Genomic DNA, 21,875 nt, shown 5'->3' with positions numbered 1-21,875 from the left:
ATAGATATCAAGTAGTGCATTCTGAAGCGTAAAGTGTTCTAGCTCTTCCCCGGCTGAATGCAAACAAAAATTACGGCTGAACACCCTCCGACTGACGATGGGAGGTATAGCCCCCTCCCCCCCCCCCCCCTTAGGCATGAAACTGCTTATCATTGCAAAGATTAATCAAATATTCAATGTAACTATTATTACACACTGATGGCCCGGCGAACAGGTATAGTAAAAGTCATATTCAAGCATATTCTCTGCACCAAGCACCCACCCCTCCATAAACACCTTACAACCGCCTGCCACCGAAACACGATTTGAATAAAAGTTCTTTCTAGTTCATGTTGTGTCCAACTATACACATACTTTTTAAATAGTGGGGTGCTACCCTGGATTTGACCTCACACTGTGTTAAATACTTGACCAAGTCTGCTTCGATCATAGAGCAGTTCCTATATTCTGCTCTATTGCTTCGATCAAGATGTCTGGCATACGAGCCCTACCATTTTGCTGGAGAAATGTTCATATGTCAAAAAGAGCTTTGTTACGCTCAACGACAGTGATACAAGAATGGAGAATCAAACATTTAAGTCGTTCAAGTTGTCTCTCAGGTAATGAATTTGACTGTTAAACAAAATATTTCTACGAAGTCGTTATTGTTTTTATGTAGCCTAACAGACTGTTGTATGTAAATCAGCATGGCCTACTGTAAGTTAGGCTAGGCCTAGCCTACGTTGAAGTTGGTACTATGGTAGACCTTATACGTGTAGCCTAAGCAGGCCTTAGTTGTACGTTCAGTTAGGCTACACTGTCAATAATGTTACTACAGATAAAAAGTTTGCGTCCCGTGAAAAAAGCTTGCGTCCCGATCGAACACCAATTGCGTTTATTGTATGACCAACTTTAATTAGTGTAGTTGTAAAGATGCTATCGTATCACTGCCTATACTGTGTGAATGTGTTGCAAATATATATAGGGCAGATGGCTCAGTGCCTTAGCTTCACTGTTTGACACGGGCGGCCATGCAAACCCCTCCTTTCGCCCACCGTGCCGTTCTAAAAGTTTTTAACCTACACGGGAAAGTAAGGTTGCAAGCTTATGCACTAAAGAGCCTGTGTAAGAGAATGTAAAAAGGCCCACATACTTTTACAAAACATCTACAGGAATGTGATCATTCACTTCAGGATTAGTAAAGACAGCATTAACATTTTTTTCTTATTCTTTGGAGTGAGGTGAGGTGAAATTGATTATTTGAGGTTGAATTGGGAGAGTAATACCTCATTCTGATCACAAGAAGGAGATATTTGTGAGTGGTCTTATAGGAATGTGAACAGTGTCATGCACAGGATTTTCAAAGTGAGGGGACAAATTCCATTTTTCCCAGGGCAGATTTTGCTAGGGGCATGAACCTTTATGAACCAGCTGCAGGGGAACAAGGGGTGTGGCTGTGGGGTGCTTGGATGTGACTCTCATGTAAGGAGTGTGGGGTCCTCAGAAAAAAAAAAAATTAGACGTCAAGTTATGGATTCTGTGGCATGTTTGTAGACTATAAAGTAGGATTTAGGTCTAGATAAAGAATACATTTGATGAAACTAAAGAATAGTTTAATTATGTTATAATTGTCTCATAATCCTTTCCTGTTAACACTGCTTTTTTCCTTAGGGGTGGAGCCAATGCAACTTCTGATGCCTGCTCTATCACCTACAATGACAGAGGGTACCATTGGAAAATGGCTGAAGCGTGAAGGTATGTTTGGTCCTAATGTGACCATTTCGCAGCTTCTTCTCATTAAGAACATTTAAAAGTGTATGTATGGATATTTTTTGTTGTTGTTGCGAGTCTGTGGGTACATAAAAGCTGGAATGTAAAGAAATGGCAAGGAGAATAGCTTGATCATTTTCTAGTTCAAGTTCAAACTTTATTCAAAAGAGCATTTTGCATACAATTTGGTAAGTCCCACACTATTCTTTCAAATTCAATAGCCTGACAAATTTCATTGTAGATAGTCTGTTGCCACATTTCATTACACCTCAGTCACCAGGCTCGATCAATCGGTTATGATTCTCAGTACATTTACATTAGGATAATTAGACCCTGTGCTCAATGTCAGCGGTCAGCCCCTGCTGTCTGATCAACTGACAGGATGTTGAGGTTTGTTTACCAGAAGAAACGGTTCGCAAGCATAGCCATGTGATGTGCAGCACTGCCATTAATAGAGCTACTACTATTGCATACAACCAACAATCCACACAGGAGAGAAGTTCACTGCTCATGGTGGGTCAACCCCGAGTTGCATTTAAATTAAATATGTAGCACTGATCACAGTAGGGTATGATGCTTACTCCAACCCTGTCTCCTGTCAAAGGGTGCAGGATCTGATCTGCTTTAACACTATATATCGGACTTCTAGCGTGTGGTTAACACCACATTAAGGGTTAACAGGTCATTAATTCGTCAAATTTATATTGAGTAAAAGTAAGAGGGCCTGACAAATTTCCTCAAAGTCTATCTATCTCTACTCTGTAGGTGATACTGTTAATGCTGGCGATGCTCTGTGTGAAGTAGAGACAGATAAAGCTACCGTTACCATGGATGCCGATGAGGATGGGACTCTTGCTAAGATTTTGGTAAAAGAAAAGTATCTTAATTAATTGTGTAGAATTGACGATTCACGTAGAGTGTACTTGATGATTACTCTTCTAAAGTCAATTCATTTTTTGCGCCTATCATGATAATCTGGGAACACTTTGACAACTTTTCTTGACATGTGTATCGGTGTTAAAGTATGATGCATATATGTCATTTAATTGGACAAAAGAGATGTATGTATGTATGTATTTTATATCCTCCTGCAAGCAGGAACTCGCTAAGAAGCCATCATTGGCTTATCAAAGCCGCAAGCTGACCGAAGTCAGTCTCTTAGATTCATATTTAACATCCATGATTATGAATTGTCAATTGTCAACAACTCTGTAACTGGACGACATGTATTAATCTTAGAGTGACTCGAACTTGGGACCTTATGATTGCAAGGCACCGGCATTAACCACTGAGCTAACACTCCTATAACTGTCTGTGAGATCTGTTGTGTAATTCCCTTAGTAAGTCTGTTAATTACCATTTGAAATAATGCTGAATTATAGAATAGTTCACATATTTGCATAATTGATGTAGACTGAGAAACTGCTGACATCTCAAAACTAAAGAATTGGATTTGGGGGTTAATGATGTGCTTTTGTTACTTGGCTAGATACCAGAAGGAACTGCCAATGTATCCATCAACAAACTGATTGCTCTAATGGTGGCAGAAGGAGAAGACTGGAAAGATGTAGAAATGCCACAGGAAATAGCAACCAGTGAACCTGAGGCAAGTCCTGCTGCTTCTGAGGTCAGTCAGGAGGAAATCAAAGAAGAACCAGAGAAAGTAAGGTGTGTACCATCGGTAACATTTAAGCAATGGAAGGTAAATCTTTCTTGCTTGGTGCATTTTTTAAATAAAGTAGTATATATCGGATACATATGTTTGGGATACTCCAGTTAATGCAGAGTAAAATGTTTAAGTGTAATTTCATCTCTCATCATGTGAATTCACAAGAAATAAACTTTAACTGTGTCAAATAAAAATGGTGTTTACACAGGTCCAAAAATCGGGAACCGGGTACCTGAGAGCCGTTACCCGTCGGGTATACGGGTACCCGGGAAAAAAATTGTTTACCCTCGTGTATCACGATTTTCAAGAAATTACATATTGGATGCTATAATAAATGAATTATATTCTCTACGGACAATGTTTTCATGTTCAAATACGTAGGTGTAAGATAAGGTTTAAAACCTCCCTCAATAATTTATATCTGCTTTGTTTCTTTCATTAACTTGTTAATAACTTCATATAATCATATCATTAACACCACTACACTCTACACACCCCCAATCCAGTGCAGTGATACATGATATTTATAAGGGATGTCTACGATCTAGCTGGCTAAAAAAATAGTACAGCTTTGCTGGAGTGCGAAAAATGCCCTACAGTCAATCAATTTTTTTCCACTTAGCTAGGGAGTTTAGGTCCTGTTCTTCACTGTAGTAGGATTATGCTAAAGCCTTCCAGTATGTTAGGCTCTGGTTCACGCTAATTTGCACGTGTACAAGAAGTTAGATTGTGATTTCAGATTTTTAGATTTTTAAATCTTAAAAATTCAGGAATCTTGTCTTGCAAAATGGCAACGAAAGTTTTTGTTCCTACTTGGTCGACTGGGAAAATAAGAAAGTTAGCATTTTAGATTCCTGCAGTGTAAATTCACATTTCCTTACTTGTTTTTCACAGAAGTTTTGTCTATGCAGTAGGATAAAATACGGTGTATAAACAAACACACTATCTTTTTGAAACGTTTGAATACCTTTTGACTTTAAGAGAGCTATGATGTTTTGTTCAACTCACTATTGTGTTCAAATCGGCTTAGTAAACTTGACCGTGGCTGTGAATGTAACTGTATAGCGTGCAGGGTGGTTTGGAGAGAGTGTGCACTCAAGTGTGACTCATTATCTGCTTGTGGCTGTGCTCATTATAGCCGCGGAAAAATCCACCGGCCCGGACATGGCAGTTAGATTTGCGAGGCTTCCCTAACACCGCACTGCCGCCGCTGCTTAGGTTTGCTGTCCACCTCTATTGGATCAGACCATATAAATATCAAATTTAGCTCTTAAACAGTTGTTACTACTACTATCTATTAGGAGCCGGGTAGTATCACGTCAGGGGGGTACCCGGATACACCATGAAAACACTAAATAAAATAAATAAATGCTGTGCAAAATATGATCCAATGAAGTGACTAGGATTCTTCAACCACTCTTGGCAGTATATCACTAATGTTACTCATTTGGTGGTGTGTCAAGTATCTGTGAAATTAACAAGACTGTCATCTCGATATCGCCATTACATTGCTTGGCATGTTTCTCGTTGATATAGCAGTGTAACAAATGCAATATCATCACAATGGCTAGCTAGAATGTTGTTTGTAACAATTCTCTTTCGTAGGAAAAACATATCACCAGCAGTCAGGCAGTTACTGGATACTCACAATTTAGATGCAGTCAACATCCCCTCATCTGGACCTGGAGGAATTTTACTTAAAGGGTGAGTAAACGCTAAGGATTCATGAAAGTTTAGAGTAAATGCTAAGGATACTTGGAAGTAAAGACTATAGAGTAGACATAAATGAGAAGAGAGAATGTAGATGAACAACAGTAGTATGACATCACTCTAGGGTAGACCTTGCTAAGTAGCATAAATAAACAATAACAAGTAAAAAAGTATTGCTGTTGAAGAAAAACATTAGTAATGCCTCAGGAAGTTTTCAGCTCAAATAGGTATATTTGTCAAATAAACTCTTGTGATGAATATTCAAACTATGGTTATGCAACAATCAAGTTGTTAGATCGACAAGCTCTGTGGTGGTTGTTTCAGTTGCAAACAAGTGTATATGTAATTGAGTGTGTATACATAGGGAATGTCTGCCTGTCTCTGTTGAGGACATTGTAGGATTTGGAAAAATATGCTAAAGTGAACAGTGGCAATGACTAGAAATATTTCCATGCTAGATGGATTTCAAAGTTACATAGAACATGATCCATCATGCTAGAAGCAAGTAGAGAGATGTAGGGCAGGGGTAGCACAGTTCACTATCATGCATTCTCCTCTCATCAGTGACTTTACCTCAGATTCTGATATTACCAGTAACAAATCGTAGCAAAGAGTTGTGGTACACCTCCAGAATATTAACTTCAGCAAGAATTTCACCACTTTGTTCACAAGGTCACTTCTAGGAGGTTGCCAGTGCTGCTTGTTATTATTAAATATCCCAAAGCAAGTTTATGTTTTCATGTAGCATATACTTTGTGTGTTTTGTTTATGTGTTTTGACAAGAATACTAGAGGGACTGCACTGTGTGATATTTAACAGTTTCTGTTTATCATTTTTCAAAGGAATAAACTGGTTGGATGTGAGCAATCTTATCAGAATTAGATGGCATGGAAACCCTAATGGCTTCATTAGTAATCTTCAGTACTTCATTATGCATTGACTGTTAATGCCATCAGTATCATAATTGCTTTTGGAAACAAATTCAATATTATATTGGATCCTTTCCCAGCAACCTCTCTGCATAAGTTGTGTTTCCAGAAAGACCTGAGTTTCTAATCGTATTTGGATTAACAAGATAATTAGTTTCCCATCAATTGATGTTACTTATGGAGTAGGTCTTAGAACTCAATTGAAACATGTTAGAATCCTTTCTCTCCAGTGATGTTTTAAAGTTTCTTGATGCTGGTGGCAAAGCTGCCACAGCCCAAGCACCTCCAGCAAGGTCATCTGTGACACCTTCTCCAGTACCTGTTACTCCAGTAACAGCACCAACAGCATACCAACCTCAGGTAGGCTTCACTTTTTCAGCAGGTTTTAATTTTGTCATATAATCTTCATCTTTATCGACTGTGTAAACTAAATATTTCTTTGAGTTAAATTTTGTTTGAAATAGCAACATTGGAATAATATCAACCTTATATCTAGTGTTTGCACGGGTTATCCGGATACCCCGGTACCCGCCAGACGCGATACTACCCGGTTCCTAATTTATTACCCGAATCCTACGCAAAGTGTGATTTAAAAATAAAAAAAAATTGGCAAACCCACGGTTAGGCAGATTTCCCATTGACTTAGTGTGGTGTTAGGCTACCATGTGTCGATGATAACAGCAATAACGAAGGTACCCGCCCGACGCGATACTACCCGGTTCCTAATTTATTACCCAAATCCTACGCAAAGTGTTATTTTTAAAACAAAAACACCATATGGTCGAAGATAACAGCAATAACAAAAGTATTCCATAGATATCTTATAACTGTGTCACAATTTCAGCTAATAAACAGATGGCTATGCTAGATACTCCATTGACTTACTGTAGTGTGGTGTTAGGCAACCATGTGGTCGAACGTAACAGCAATAATGAAAGTATTCCATGGATATCTTATAACTGCGTCACAATTTCAGCGAATAAACAGATGGTTAGGCTTAGCCGGCTAGATTTCTCATTGACATAGTATGGTGTTAGGCAACCATGTGGAAGAAATTATTATTTATTCATTCGTTTATTTCATAGAAAGAAAAGCTGACAAGGAATTTTACGAGATGTTTATAGATTATAGACGGGATAACTACAAAATAATAATCGCAAGTGGCTTTTTACTGATCGTTTATTCCAAATGCGATCAAATTGCGCGAATTGCGCAATCTCGCGGCTAATGCGAACCTTGGCCTGCATAATAGATAGTAGTAGTAACAACTGTTTAAGAGCTAAATTGGATATTTATATAAGCAGCAGCGGCAGTGCGATGTTAGTAGTAATGCTAATTATAATTAATTTATTAACAAGTTAATGAAAGAAACAAATGCAAATAGAAACTATTCAGGAAGGTTTAAAACCTTATCTTACACCTACGTATTTGAACATGAAAACATTGTCAGTAGAGAATGTAATTCATTTATTATAGCATCCAATATGTCATTTCCTGAAAATCGTGATACACGAGGGTAAATAATTTTTCCGGGTACCTGGATACCCGACGGGTAACGGCTCTAGGGTACCCGGTTCCCGATTTTTGGACCCGTGTAAACACTACTTATATCTTAGAAAGACTTTTGATATATGTCTTCACCTTTTAATTTAGTAGACTAGACAAAATTCAACTCCAAAAAGTAAAGCTGATGTTAAAGCTTTGGTACTCTTGTCTGAGAGATGAATACCTTGTAGTTTCAAGTTTCAGTCTGTTATTCTTGAACTCTTGGTGCAGATGACCAAAGATTCAATCATGTATTCAATGCATTCTGTTTGTTTTCTTCTGACATGGTCTTCCAAAGTTATTGAGGAAGAATTATATAAGTTATAAAAGGTTTTGTTTGAAATGCAAGGTGATAGGAATTGTGAGATATTAAGCCATTCTGCTTTTCCAGGCAGTTTTCACATAACATATTAAACTATCTTTCGACTCAGTTGTCCCCACAATGGGCTACCAAACATTTTAAACTCACTTTCAATTCAGTTGTCCCCACCGTAGCTGTGTAGTATTGCAAATTAAATGGCAGCTCAGTTATCCTTGGTTGAGTAATATTTTAAGCTAACTTTCAGCTCAGTGGTCCCCACAGGGGCTACTTTATAGTCATTGTGAACTAGCTTTAATTACCATTAACCCTATAAGTTACCTTTGAGCTGGTATTGGTTATGTTTGAAACCCTTTTCTTTCTGCTACAGAAAACATTTGTAGATATACCTTTGAGTGGAATGAGGAGAACAATAGCTAAGAGACTCACAGAATCTAAAGTAAGTATGTCTTCATTGTTTTCCTTTCCCTCCATGACATGTAAGTTTACAAAGCCTCATATCAACAACTCTGTGATCTTAATTGTGACAGGTTCTCTTATGGTGACCTTCATCTAAGACAAAGATATTTAACAGAAGCCATTAGGGGATGCACCAGATTTGACATTTCAAGTCTGACCTGATACTGGATTTGCCAAATACAGACAACAACAAAAAAGCCAGCCAGAATTTATGATTTACTGGATTCTGGAATAACAACATAATCCAACAGTTCAAAGAGGGTAAAGAGTGATGGCAGGGGAGGTGGGGGGGTGTGAGAAAGTCTACATAGCCTTCCTTTTCCATGCATGTAATTCAATGTGTAACAAAGAGATCTTCCTTTGAATGAGTGAACTTTGCATTTAAGGAAGGATTATTATTGTTTTCAAGTCATTTCAGGGACATTCTACTGCACAATGTAGGACATAAGGTCACAACTTTAAATTTAAATTTTAAATTTAGACTTCAAACTACAGGTAGCCTAACATTTCCCTAAGTCCTGTAATGCAGGTTATGCTTGTAGGCAGTATGTATGATAACTCACAAGGGGAACAAAGAAAATTCTGGCTGGATTTAGAAAGAAATCTAGCACATCTTCATCTTTCCCATCTGCATACGATAATAAAACTTATAAAGAGATGTTTTGCAGTTTTTGAAGAAACTTTTCAAGACAGTAGAAGGCAAGAGACAGGAAGATATTAAACCTACAAATTCCAAATCACTTTATGAAATCTGTAAAAGTAGTGAATGTTAGGAGTCATGTATAGTTCAGGCGAATTCGCGGAACATCCGTGATTTCTTTTCTACCTCGGGGACAAAAAGTATTCTCCTAACACACTGTAGCATACACAAACTGGAGCCTATACTGTAATTTTTAGCAAAGTTCTGTGAATTTTTTCTTACCCTAGGCTCATCCCTGATAGTTTCAACATCTGTAATTTGTTTTCTGGAATATGTAAGATGATATTTGTGTATTTATAAGCATAATACATTTATATTGGACTCAATCATCACACTGTTTACCCATTTTACTTGTAGCCCATCAACAAGAAAAATTAAATGAAGCTGCAAGCACCATTAATATACTGATAGTATCAATAATAATATCAATAATATCAACAATAATAAACAAAGTGTGTTTTGTGATATCCTTCATTCCACTTTCTTGCCACTAAATGTTTTCACTTTGTAAATAAATGTGCATTCTGCTCAAATTTGTACCTTTCGTAACTTCTTTCATGGATGTTTATCTGTCTCATTAATCCTTGACAATGTTTTTCCTATTTTTCTTTCAGTCTACCATCCCTCATGCATATGCAAGCATCGATTGCTTGGTTGATGAGGTTTCCAAATTACGAAAGCAGCTGAAGAAAGAAAATATTAAAGTCTCAGTGAACGACTTTATTATCAAAGCAGTTGCAGTTACTCTAAAGGTAAGAAGATCATCTTAGCTTAGATGATGATGAAGGTTGAGTCAGTTTGAGCTTATGGACTCCTCCTCCTACTCCTCCTCCTCCTCCTGCTGCTGCTGCTTTCTTCTTTGTTTTATCAAGAAGTCGTGACTTATAAATCAATGTCACAAATGTTCCTCCAAATAGCCATGCTAAGGAGTTGCAACAGACAGCCTTCCTTGGTTAAGAATTTTACCTGTAACAGCGTACAGTGGTATGTTATCCTATTGTCATGACTTGTTACAGGGTACAGTGGTATGGTAGTATCTTTTTACTTGTTACAGTATACAGTGGTTTTGTAGTATCTTCTCACCTGTTAGAGTGTACAGTGGAATGGTAGTATCTTATTGTCATGACCTATTACAGTGTACAGTGGTATGGTATCTTATTGCCATGACCTGTTACAGTGTACAGTGGTATGGTATCTTATTGCCATTACCTGTTACAGCGTACAGTGGTATGGTATCTTATTGCCATGACCTGTTACAGTGTACAGTGGTATGGTATCTTATTGCCATTACCTGTTACAGTGTACAGTGGTATGGTAGTATCTTATTGTCATGACCTGTTACAGTGTACAGTGGTATGGTATCTTATTGTCATGACCTGTTACCAGTGGCGTAGCCAAGGGGGCGTGGGGGGGGGGCGACAGCCCCCCCATGAAAGCTTGTCGTCGCCCCCACTGGGATTTTTAGGCGTCGAAAGAAAACAACATGTGCGAAAAATATATCATTGATCTGAATGGTTTCGTATCTCCATTATGACCTCTCATGAATGACCCTTCGACCTCGGACCGGCGGTAGGCTATAGTTGCTGAAAACCGGACGTGACATAGCGCATAGGCCGGGTTTTTATTCTGGGACGTACCCTGATGCTCTTAAAACCGCCAAAAAACCAAATTTTCAAGAAAGGAGACAATACTATCGCTGAGAATCAGTCTATCACCCTAATAATGTTTCAGACGCAATCTTTGATCATATCAGTTTGACATATAGTTCGGTCATTCAATATGTTACTTGGCTGAAAGCCCAGTCAATCTTTCCTTATTTTCCACGCGCAATTTGCAGATTTGCCAAAAAATGTCAATGCCATTGTCAAACTCACAATTTTGTGGTAAACTCCCAGGACGGCAAGTCGAGAAATTCACATGCAGTCGCGACGGAATAACTTCCTTCGCCTATAGTATGTTCAGGGACATTTTGGGGCATCGTTCCTATAGCCCTATATCTGAGGCCCTGGGGTCATTCCTTGACCGACTTGGTGCAATGTAATGTGCCCATTTCAAAGTAAATGTATTCACAGATTGTTAGTTGCCATGGGTTTGAACAAATGAGGGGTATTCTATCCTGAAAAATAGGGCAACATGGGGCTGGGGTTTCCAGTTCGCCGCATCATTTGTCAACTTGCAATGGGTTCTAATGTTGATGTCAATTGGAATCACTGATAACAGAAATAATCCACCAAAAATTAAGGCTGCATGAACTTTTTTGTAATTTGTAATTTTCTCCCGAAATCACGCAACTAGAAGGCTGCTATCCAGCCTGGCAAGTGCCATCTCCAGCGATCTGGCAGATATTGAAATCTGAAATTTTCTTGGTACGCTGTACGCCAACCGATGGTGGCGCTCCGCTTAGATAGTACTTGCGGCAGGAATACTCAAATCAATTACGTCCCCCCCCCCACGTTTCAAATCGGATTAATGTTGATGTCAATTGGAATCACTGATAACAGAAATAATCCACCAAAAATTAAGGCTGCATGAACTTTTTTGTAATTTGTAATTTTCTCCCGAAATCACGCAACTAGAAGGCTGCTATCCAGCCTGGCAAGTGCCATCTCCAGCGATCTGGCAGATATTGAAATCTGAAATTTTCTTGGTACGCTGTATGCCAACCGATGGTGGCGCTCCGCTTAGATAGTACTTGCGGCAGGAATACTCAAATCAATTACGTCCCCCCCCCCCCCACGTTTCAAATCGGATTGACGCCCCTGCTTACAAAGCTTGGGAAGGGTAATTTCCGATGGTCTAGGTGGCCTTTTTAGCTAAAAATTTCGGTACGCTGCGCGCCATGGTGGCGCTCAGCTTAGATAGTAACAAGACGCCCTCCCATGAAATGGTCAAGCCCCCAGCACCCCCCCCACTGAAAAAATCCTGGCTACGTCACTGCCTATAACAGTGTAAAGTGGTATTGTATCTTATAATCATTATCTCTTACAGTGTACAGTGGTATGGTATTATCTTATTGTCATGACCTGTTACAGCGTACAGTGGTATTGTATCTTATTGCCATTTAGTATACCTGTTACAGTGTACAGTGGTATGGTAGTATATTATTACCTGTTACAATGTACAGTGGTATGGTAGTTTATATCTTATTACCTGTTACAATGTACAGTGGTATGGTAGTATCTTTTTACCTGTTACAATGTACAGTGGTATGGTAGTATCTTCTCACCTGTTACAGTGTACAGTGGAATGGTATCCTATTGTCATTACCTGTTACAGTGTACAATGGTATGGTATCTTATTGCCATTACTTGTTACAGTGTACAGTGGTATGGTAGTATCTTATTACCTGTTACAGTGTACAGTGGTATGGTAGTATCTTATTACCTGTTACAGTGTACAGTGTATGGTATCATATTGCCATGACCTGTTACAGTGTACAGTGGTATGTTATCCTATTGCCATGACCTGTTGCAGTGTACAGTGGTATGGTAGTATCTTATTACCTGTTACAGTGTACAGTGGTATGGTATCTTATTGCCATGACCTGTTACAGTGTACAGTGGTATGGTATCTTATTGTCATCACCTGTTACAGTGAACAGTGGCATGGTATCTTATCGCCATGACTTGTTACAGTACAGTGGTATGGTATCTTATTGCCATTACCTGTTACAGTGTACAGTAGTATGATATCTTATTGCCATGACTTGTTACAGCATACAGTGGTATGTTATCTTATTGCCATGACCTGCAGTGTACAGTGGTATGGTTTCTTATTGTCATGACCTGTTACAGTGTACAGTGGTATGGTATCCTATTGCCATTACCTGTTACAGTGTACAGTGGTATGGTAGTATCTTATTGCCATTACCTCTGTTCGATTATCACAATGTTTTCTTTAACTCTGTAGCAAATGCCAGAAGTCAATGCTAAATGGAAAGATGAGAAGATTGAACTCCTGAAAGAGGTTGATATATCTGTTGCTGTAGCAACAGAGAATGGTCTCATCACCCCGATAGTCCGAGATGCTCCTCACCTTGGTCTCAGCAGTATTTCAGATAAAGTCAGGGTAAGAATAAACTTGTTGCAAGACTTCAATTTGATGCAGTTAGGTCTTGAGAAGATTCAGTCATAAACCTAACATAAATAAAATACTAAGCTGCATGATAACAGTAGTGGGGAAATTTCCTGTAGAAAAAGGCATTTTACAGTTTTCCAAATGTAGGACCTGTGCTGAAAAACTGTAATTTAACATAAACTGTACCATTTGTTTATCATTCAAATGTATAGCACCAAATAGCTAATGCTTTGACAAAGATTTCCGAAGGCAAACGATATAGCAAATGTACATTTCAGATATACTCAGAATTAAGACCGAAATGTTTAACGTTTGTCTACTTTATTGTGTTAATTTTACATGGCATGTACGCATAGCTGTGTATGGAGTGGAGATATACTTGTGGTGGCAACCATTTGACTATTCTTAATTGTCATTAAATAGGCGGCCATTTAATCCAATGCAGAAATAGTAGTGTCCCACAACTTAAATTTGAATTTTTAAAGTCTCCTTTGTAGCTGTACCATAAAATCATTTCCTATTTGCAAGTGAAGGTAACAGTTATGTTTCCAGTTATCTTCCTTTTATCTGTACACACCAAGTATTATTACTCTGGCTACTTGCCTTCCAGGAACTCAACATCTCAATAATAGTTGTTTGCTCCAAAAGCATGTATTCATTCAGCCTGCCATAATACTGTGCATTTAAAATTCCCCTATAGGACACATAGTTCTTAGTTATAATGACTCTTGTTGATAAATTGGTTTGTCTGGAGTGGTACTGTAGGTAGGGAAAAATCAAATGATAAACTATGATTAAAAAAATTGTGATTATGAAAGTAGAAATTATCACTGGCAGATAGTTACAAGCAAACTTCTAACCTGAACATTTAATGTACACATACCATCCAGAATATATATTATACTATATATATAATAATATTATAATATAATATACATATTGGATGAACCTCAATGTTAGTATGTGGATCCATCTAACAAGATTTGTCTATCTTTTCTGTTTGATCAAAGGTCAACAGAGGTCAAAGTCTATGAACTTTGTAAACATGGCAACTCAAAAATTAAAGCTTGGATGAGCTTCATATTGGTATTTGGATCAAGGAGTTGTTATGGAAAAACTCCCTGTTTGGATTCACCTTATTGTGTATAAGAAGCCTATGGTTTTCTATGGAGGTCAAGGTCAATATAGGTCAAAGTCTGAAAACCTTGTAAACTGCTATATTATTACAAGAACTTTTGCTTTTGAAAAGTGGCAAGGACTTATGAAGCCCTTTTTTTTGTTCTCTTTCCTTTAAAGGAACTTGCCGTTAAAGCCAGGTCTGGAAAGCTGAGCCCACAGGAGTACCAGGGTGGTTCATTTAGGTATGATGTCATGTGTTGCAGTTAATGCCAGCATTGCACAATTAGGATTGGCCTTATGTCCTACAGTAATTTTAGGATAGGGCACCTAGGTTTAATGTTATGTCTTACAGTAATACCAGCATGGCACACATATGGGTTTTTCTTGCTGTGTGTTACATTAATATTAGGATGGCACACCACATAGGTTATTGTTATGCCTTGCAGTAGACCAGGTTGGCACACGTATGTTTATTGTTTAATATGTCTTACAGTAATACCAGCATGGCACACATATGGGTTTTTCTTGCTGTGTGTTACATTAATATTAGGATGGCACACCACATAGGTTATTGTTATGCCTTGCAGTAGACCAGGTTGGCACACATATGTTTATTGTTTAATATGTCTTACAGTATTACCAGCATGGCCCACATAGGTTTTTTGCTATGAGTTACATTAGTATTAAGATTGCACATAAAAGGTGTTTTGCTATGTATTACACTAATATAAGGATGGCACACCACATAGGTTTATGCCTTGCAGTATTCCAGGTTGGCACACAAAGGTGTTTTGCTATGTATTACACTAATATTGGGATGGTGCACATATGTTTGTTGTTAAGTGTTACAGCTACAGCAGGATGGAACACCTATATCTTTTGTTACATAATATGGTGATACCAGCATAGTTCATTGATGTGGACCTGCTGTATCTGGAACTTCAATGCCTTCACTTTTTATTTCATAAGCAGTAGCCTTCAAACAATTTAAGCCTTGTTACAAGGTCATATTATACTTCATAAATGAGCATGTCACAACCATGCTTAAATCTTTCTTTCATTCCTATCTTCTTTGATTGCTGTCATATTTTCTTCTATGAACTGGGATATTTGATATGTCTAATATTTTGCTAAATGCTGCTTGATATAGATGCAAACCGTCTTGACAGTACTAGAAGGTAAAGTGGGGGTGGGGTGGGGGTGGGGAGGAGTTATGGTAGTAGCAAGGTGAGTTTCCACATCTGTAGAAGTCTGAAGTAGCAATCAGAATGGTTGCAGAAGCCAGGCAAAGAATAATCAAACATTCATAATAATTCATCAGTGATGGAATCATCACTAATTCACACCTGAATGTGCAAAGCTTTTAATAACATATGATCACTAAAGATCAGTAACATTTAAACTTCTCCACTTGATCATGTTGTATTTGTTTCTCCTCCTTGCCAGCATTTCCAATCTGGGTATGTTTGGAATCTCTGAGTTTACGGCAGTTATTAACCCTCCACAGTCCTGCATCATGGCCATAGGTGGAACACAACTTTGTCTTGATAGTAACAGCAAGCCATCGTTTTACATGACTGTCCAGCTCTCCAGTGATGCCAGGGTGGTCGATTCTGTTCTTGCTAGTCGATTTCTAGATGCCTTTAAGAAGAACATGGAAAATCCAATGAGGCTAGGCCTACTGTAAAGGTGTTGTTTAATATTAAAAGCAGACTCCTGGAAAGCCTTTCTTACTCACAATATTCAGAGTAAAATCAGACTTGTTTACAACCAGGACCTCTACATTTTATACTATCAGAAAATACAGTGGGAAATGTTCTCTAGCTATAGAAGAATCTGTTGACTAAGACTCGTCCTTGTGACTGAAAGAATGCTTTAAGAAAAATGTTTGTTAAAAGTATTCTCCTGTGTGTAGACACCCCAACCTCCCCCCCCCCCTCCCACCCCTCAACCTCCGATTTCATAATTCTCCTGCCAACTTCAATGAATCCTTACCGACTGCCTTAATTCTTTATAAGTCAATTATTTTGTGGGTTCACTATTTTGACTTTTTCACCGTGATGTAGATCTATTGTGGAATCTTTGAGATTGAATTCAAGTGTTGTAATTTATGACTTTTGTCACCTTGTTTGGAAGACTTCAAGGCTGTGTCTCAAACAGACTTGACTTTCTTGACAATAGGTGCTTTTACAAGAAAAAATTTCAATAAAATCTTTCAATATTTTATGACCTGACAAAGATTGGCTAAGGAAAAGCAAAGAGCACTTGAAACTTGGTCATTCACTTCATTTACGTACATGGAGAAGGATTTCAAAGTCAACGGCATATAATAGTTTGATTACAGTGGATACTTAAAATCCTAGATCCATCACAATAACATGAGTGAATGTTTCAGTAAGAGAGACTAGTGTACTTGTGCTCTACAGTAGTTATCATTCACTGTCTATGAGACTGGTGTACTTGTGCTCTACAGTAGTTATCATTCACTGTATATGAGACTGGTGTACTTGTGCTCTACAGTAGTTATCATTCACTGTCTATGAGACTGGTGTACTTGTGCTCTACAGTAGTTATCATTCACTGTCTATGAGACTGATGTACTTGTGCTCTACAGTAGTTATCATTCACTGTATATGAGACTGGTGTACTTGTGCTCTACAGTAGTTATCATTCACTGTCTATGAGACTGGTGTACTTGTGCTCTACAGTAGTTATCATTCACTGTCTATGAGACTGGTGTTCTTGTGCTCTCCAGTAGTTATCATTCACTGTCTATGAGACTGGTGTACTTGTGCTCTACAGTAGTTATCATTCACTGTATATGAGACTGGTGTACTTGTGCTCTACAGTAGTTATCATTCACTGTCTATGAGACTGGTGTACTTGTGCTCTACAGTAGTTATCATTCACTGTCTATGAGACTGGTGTACTTGTGCTCTACAGTAGTTACCATTCATTGTCTATGAGACTGGTGTACTTGTGCTCTACAGTAGTTATCATTCACTGTCTATGAGACTGGTGTACTTGTGCTCTACAGTAGTTATCATTCACTGTCTATGAGACTGGTGTGCTTGTGCTCTACAGTAGTTATCATTCACTGTCTATGAGACTGGTGTACTTGTGCTCTACAGTAGTTATCATTAGCGGTCTATGAGACTGGTGTACTTGTGCTCTACCGTAGTTATCATTCACTGCCTATGAGAATATCTGATCATCATTTGGCAACCTGCAATTTTAGTAGGACCAAATGAGAGCTCTGAGCACATCTTTAATCAAACATTTCTTACCATTTGAACAAAGATTAAAGTCAGTACTACTCCATGGGCTGAACAAAGTAGTCACATGGCCTGAACAAAGTAGTCACATGGGTTGAACAATGTACTCACATGGGTTGAACAATGTATACACATGGGTTGGACAAAGGAGTCACATGGGCTGAACGAAGTAGTCACATGAGCCGAACAAAGTAGTCACATGGGTCGGACAAATTAGTGCTGTGATAGAAATCTTGACCACTTACAATAGTTTCAGATGGAGAGAATATTCACTGGAGATAATGTGCTGTTCATTTTGATTGGACTTAATTTCTTGGTTAATTGGTTAATTTGTCATGGTTTTCCAGGTAGGCTTGATCCCTAAAGATAGATGGTCAAAGTTGATAGAAGTTGATGGGATGCCTGATGATTTTCTGCCTCGGGAAAGGAAAGCTAGAATTGTGGGAGGAGTTCCCCTGATGGATGTATTATTGTCATTACTCATTTCTGTGTTGATGGGATAGATTCATTGCAGATTTAATTGTTGTATATGAGAGATCTTTATTCCATCTGAAAGTCTTCACTCAGTGTTCATGGTATTCAAGTACTATTGTTATTGTTGGGGATAAAGGTCATTTGAGGTCATCATCTTAAGTACTGGTTTCTCTATGTTGGTTGCTTTATTTTTGGTATGTGGATGTGATGTTTAGGATTAATGGAATTTCAACTGCTGTACATCTCCTCCATTAGAAGACCGACAGTCTTCTTTATATCTCAAAGTGTTAATTTATGAATCAAATCCTTCATTTCTTGATGTAACCAACTTATCCCCCTTGGATAGGATTATCGCAATATCCTCGTACGATCACCTGATACTGTTAGGACGAGAAACGACCATTTCGTATTATGATTATATTAAAAATGTTTATTTGAACTCTCTATCGATATACTGTAGGCAATGTGTGTTTTGTCCAAAAATGCATTGCTAGATTTACTTTCAATACAATTGAAAGTCGACTCTTGGAGGTGATATAGTGAATTAAATTTGTTCATTCATTTTGGTTTTTGGTTCCTTGCTTTTTGCAAAGCAAGGAACCTATGCATTCAACTCGGCGTGTGTATGTGTGTGTGTGTGTATGTGACGCTTGGCTTGTGTACACGATATCTCAATAAGGAAATGATGTATCATGATCAAACTTGTTGGGTGGATAGCCCATAGTAAGAGGAAGATCCCTATTTTTTTTGGTGCCCGCAAAGGTCACCAAAGGTCAGTTAGATGCCAAAAACCAATATATTAAAAACAGCAATAACTCCCATTGACAGGGTCCCACATGATTGATATTTTGGGAGTAGTTGTGAATGGGGTAAGGGATCGTTTTCAAACATAACGGTAATGTGATCCAAGGTCAACAAAGGTCAATTAATGATAAAAAACTAGTATTTTTGCGATAACTTGAGAACAAAATGTCCGTTAGAGTTGGGAGTTGCTTCAGTGTTATCCAATTGTCGACCCGCATCTGGGTGACCCTTGACCTCAATTTGACCTCTGGTGACCTTTACGTGTTTTTGGGGATTTTTACAGTTTTGATGCTATTTTCAGATGTCAAAGGTACCTTCTGATCATAAATGTCAATGGGTTGACCCCTGTGTGACCTTCGTGTGCGAAGTTATATGAGGTCAAAGTTAATTTTCAGACATTTATGCAATAACTCCCAGTTCCAAGGTGCGACAAGGCTGATTTTTTGGGAAAAGTTGCAAATGGTATAGGGGAATATTTTCAAACTTAACGGTCATGTGATCCAAGGTCACCAAAGGTCAATTAATGATAAAAAACTAATATTTTTGCGATAACTTGAGAACAAATTGTCTGTTAGGGTTGGGAGTTGCTTCAATGTAATCCAATTGTCGACCCACATCTGGGTGACCCTTGACCTCAATTTGACCTCTGGTGACCTTTTCGTGTTTTGTGGATTTTTACAGTTTTGATGCTATTTTCAGATGTTAAAGGTACCTTCTGATCATAAATGTCAATGGGTTGACCCCCGTGTGACCTTCGTGTGCGAAGTTATATGAGGTCAAAGTTAATTTTCAGACATTTAATGCATAACTCCCAGTTCCAAGGTGCGACAAGGCTGATTTTTTTGGAAAAGTTGCAAATGGTATAGGGGAATATTTTCAAACTTAACGGTCATGTGATACAAGGTCACCAAAGGTCAATTAATAATAAAAAACTAGTATTTTTGCGAACACTTGAGAACAAATTGTCCGTTAGGGTTGGGAGTTGCTATAATGTAATCCAATTGTTGACCCGCATCTGGGTGACCCTTGACCTCAATTTGACCTTTGGTGACCTTTTCGTGTTTTGTGGATTTTTACAGTTTCGATGCTATTTTCAGATGTCAAAGGTACCTTCTGATCACAAATGTCAATGGGTTGACCCCTGTGTGACCTTCGTGTGCGAAGTTATATGAGGTCAAAGTTAATTTTCAGACATTTAATGCAATAACTCCCAGTTCCAAGGTGTTACAAGGTTCATTTTTTTGGAAAAGTTGCAAATGGTATAGGAGAATATTTTCAAACTTAACGGTCATGTGATCCAACGTCACCAAAGGTCAGCTAATGATAAAAAAGTAGTATTTTGGGGGGAGAAATTGGGCAAAGAAAAAATGTTTGAATTTTGACAGTCATGCTCTATTTAGGTCTCACCGATCAAAAATGTCAATTGGTTGACCTCCGGGTGACCTTTGTGTGTGAAGTTATGTATACAAGTTCAAAGTTAATTTTTAGACATTTAATGCAATTAAATCTCAATGTCAAGGTGTGACATGGTTGATATTTTGGGACAAGTTGTGAATGGGGTGGTGGAACATTTTGAAACTTAAAGGTCATGCCATCTGAGGTCACCAATGTTATCATATCTGTTGACACGCTTGTAGGTCTCTTATATTTCTTACATTTTCGACGCCATATTTAGATCTCAAAAGTGCCTTTTGATAAAAAATCCGATCACATTTTGTGATCACAAAAGTGTTGGCTACAGTGTTGGTTACTTTATGGGAACATGTAGGACCACAATAACTTGGACTATTTGAGCCCAATCTTGCTTGATAATATTATGTGTATTGTCATATACCCTAAGCAAGGAACCACAGTGCCCTTGGGCTCTTGTTATATTGATGACTTCTCATTGTCAGTTAAATATTTGTTAGAGAAATTGGATATTGTTCATTGGTTCAGTAAAATATTGGGAATTCTCTTCTCTCAAAGAGTTGGTAGTTCAAAATAAATAAATAGTTATGTTGTACATGGCGAAAGAAAGAAACAGTTTGTGTAACAGCGAGATGTATTTAAGATTAATAATGCAAAGACGTTATCAGATTGCACCGTTTCAAAAAGAGATGTATTGACTGCCTTAAGGGCATCATGTGACCAAGTCATGACGTCACTGTATCGTCTGACGCCCTCCTTCAACATGTTTTGTTTTGTACTTTGTCGTTTCACATGAATGAAACTTGCTGGAATAATCAACATTTTGCACATGAGCAAATACTGTTAGCAAATCGAGTTTATTTCAGATCAACAGACCGAGGTTACATCCAATTGTTGAAGAAGAACACATAAATCCATGTCAGTCTTACTTTCATATTCAAGGTTCCAATTAATCTGTCATAAATTTGCTATGTGTCTTCGCTGAGCATTGGTTTTGTGTTAAAGTTTTTAGAGGTCCTCGTCTGTAATATTTCTTTGAGAACAGTTACATACAATAAAGACATATATATATCGAAAAATATATCCCACTTTCTTGTTTCTTTTTCGTTGGGTTTTTTGTTCAGCTGGACACGACGTGATGATTTCTTGTGTGTATTTTGCTTCACATTGTAAAAAGAAGTATAAATATCCGTTATAATAATTTATTGTCTCTCGCTGCGTTTTTGTTTCATGAATGAATTAAGAACTGACGAACAACTGCTTTCTTTAATTCTATGCAACCGTTCTATGCAAGTTTCATATTAATATTCATTAGTTTTATTGAGTTATCTTTCGTTAAACATTATTAGCTGAATAAAATTCGCCAGATTTTTTTAACTAGTCCGTAGATTCTACAAACTTCAATCAAAATTTGCAAGCCCCGCCCAACTGATCATGCGCCAACCAATTTTCTCGGATTTGTTTACAACCGTTAGGCCTATCATACTTTCACTTTGGTGGCTAGCCTGTGTTAGGTCTCTTGAATAGTATCTTTCTTTCGGTCTTAACGGTGTAGCTTGTGAAATTCTATCATTTACTTTCATTGCAATGAATAAACAGGTGTTTTCAGACGTTTCCTCCGTGAAATTGGGTAAAA

General features: G+C 38.0%; 1 protein-coding gene across 1 annotated transcript; it reads left to right on the top strand.

Annotated features, from left to right (window-relative positions):
• Nucleotides 1–410: 410 nt before the first annotated feature.
• On the top strand, nucleotides 411–21,322 carry LOC139969397 (pyruvate dehydrogenase protein X component, mitochondrial-like). The gene is made up of 11 exons (XM_071974325.1): nucleotides 411–599; nucleotides 1,651–1,734; nucleotides 2,515–2,615; nucleotides 3,239–3,417; nucleotides 5,024–5,122; nucleotides 6,288–6,417; nucleotides 8,292–8,360; nucleotides 9,695–9,832; nucleotides 12,990–13,148; nucleotides 14,454–14,518; nucleotides 15,723–21,322. Exons 1-11 carry the CDS (start codon nucleotides 470–472, stop codon nucleotides 15,961–15,963), a joined length of 1,395 nt encoding a protein of 464 aa, XP_071830426.1. The 5' UTR covers nucleotides 411–469; the 3' UTR covers nucleotides 15,964–21,322.
• Nucleotides 21,323–21,875: the final 553 nt, after the last annotated feature.

This window comes from Apostichopus japonicus, chromosome 7, assembly GCF_037975245.1.
Source record: "Apostichopus japonicus isolate 1M-3 chromosome 7, ASM3797524v1, whole genome shotgun sequence".
Taxonomy (NCBI): Eukaryota; Metazoa; Echinodermata; class Holothuroidea; order Aspidochirotida; family Stichopodidae; genus Apostichopus; species Apostichopus japonicus.
This window is presented reverse-complemented; position numbering and strand designations above follow the sequence as displayed.

Coding starts and splice junctions, on each gene's coding strand:
- LOC139969397 (XM_071974325.1), top strand. CDS start 470: ATGTCTGGCATACGAGCCCTACCATTTTGCTGGAGAAATGTTCATATG. Junction 5,123..6,287: donor GGAGGAATTTTACTTAAAGG/GTGAGTAAACGC, acceptor CTTTCTCTCCAG/TGATGTTTTAAAGTTTCTTG. Junction 6,418..8,291: donor CAACAGCATACCAACCTCAG/GTAGGCTTCACT, acceptor TTTCTGCTACAG/AAAACATTTGTAGATATACC.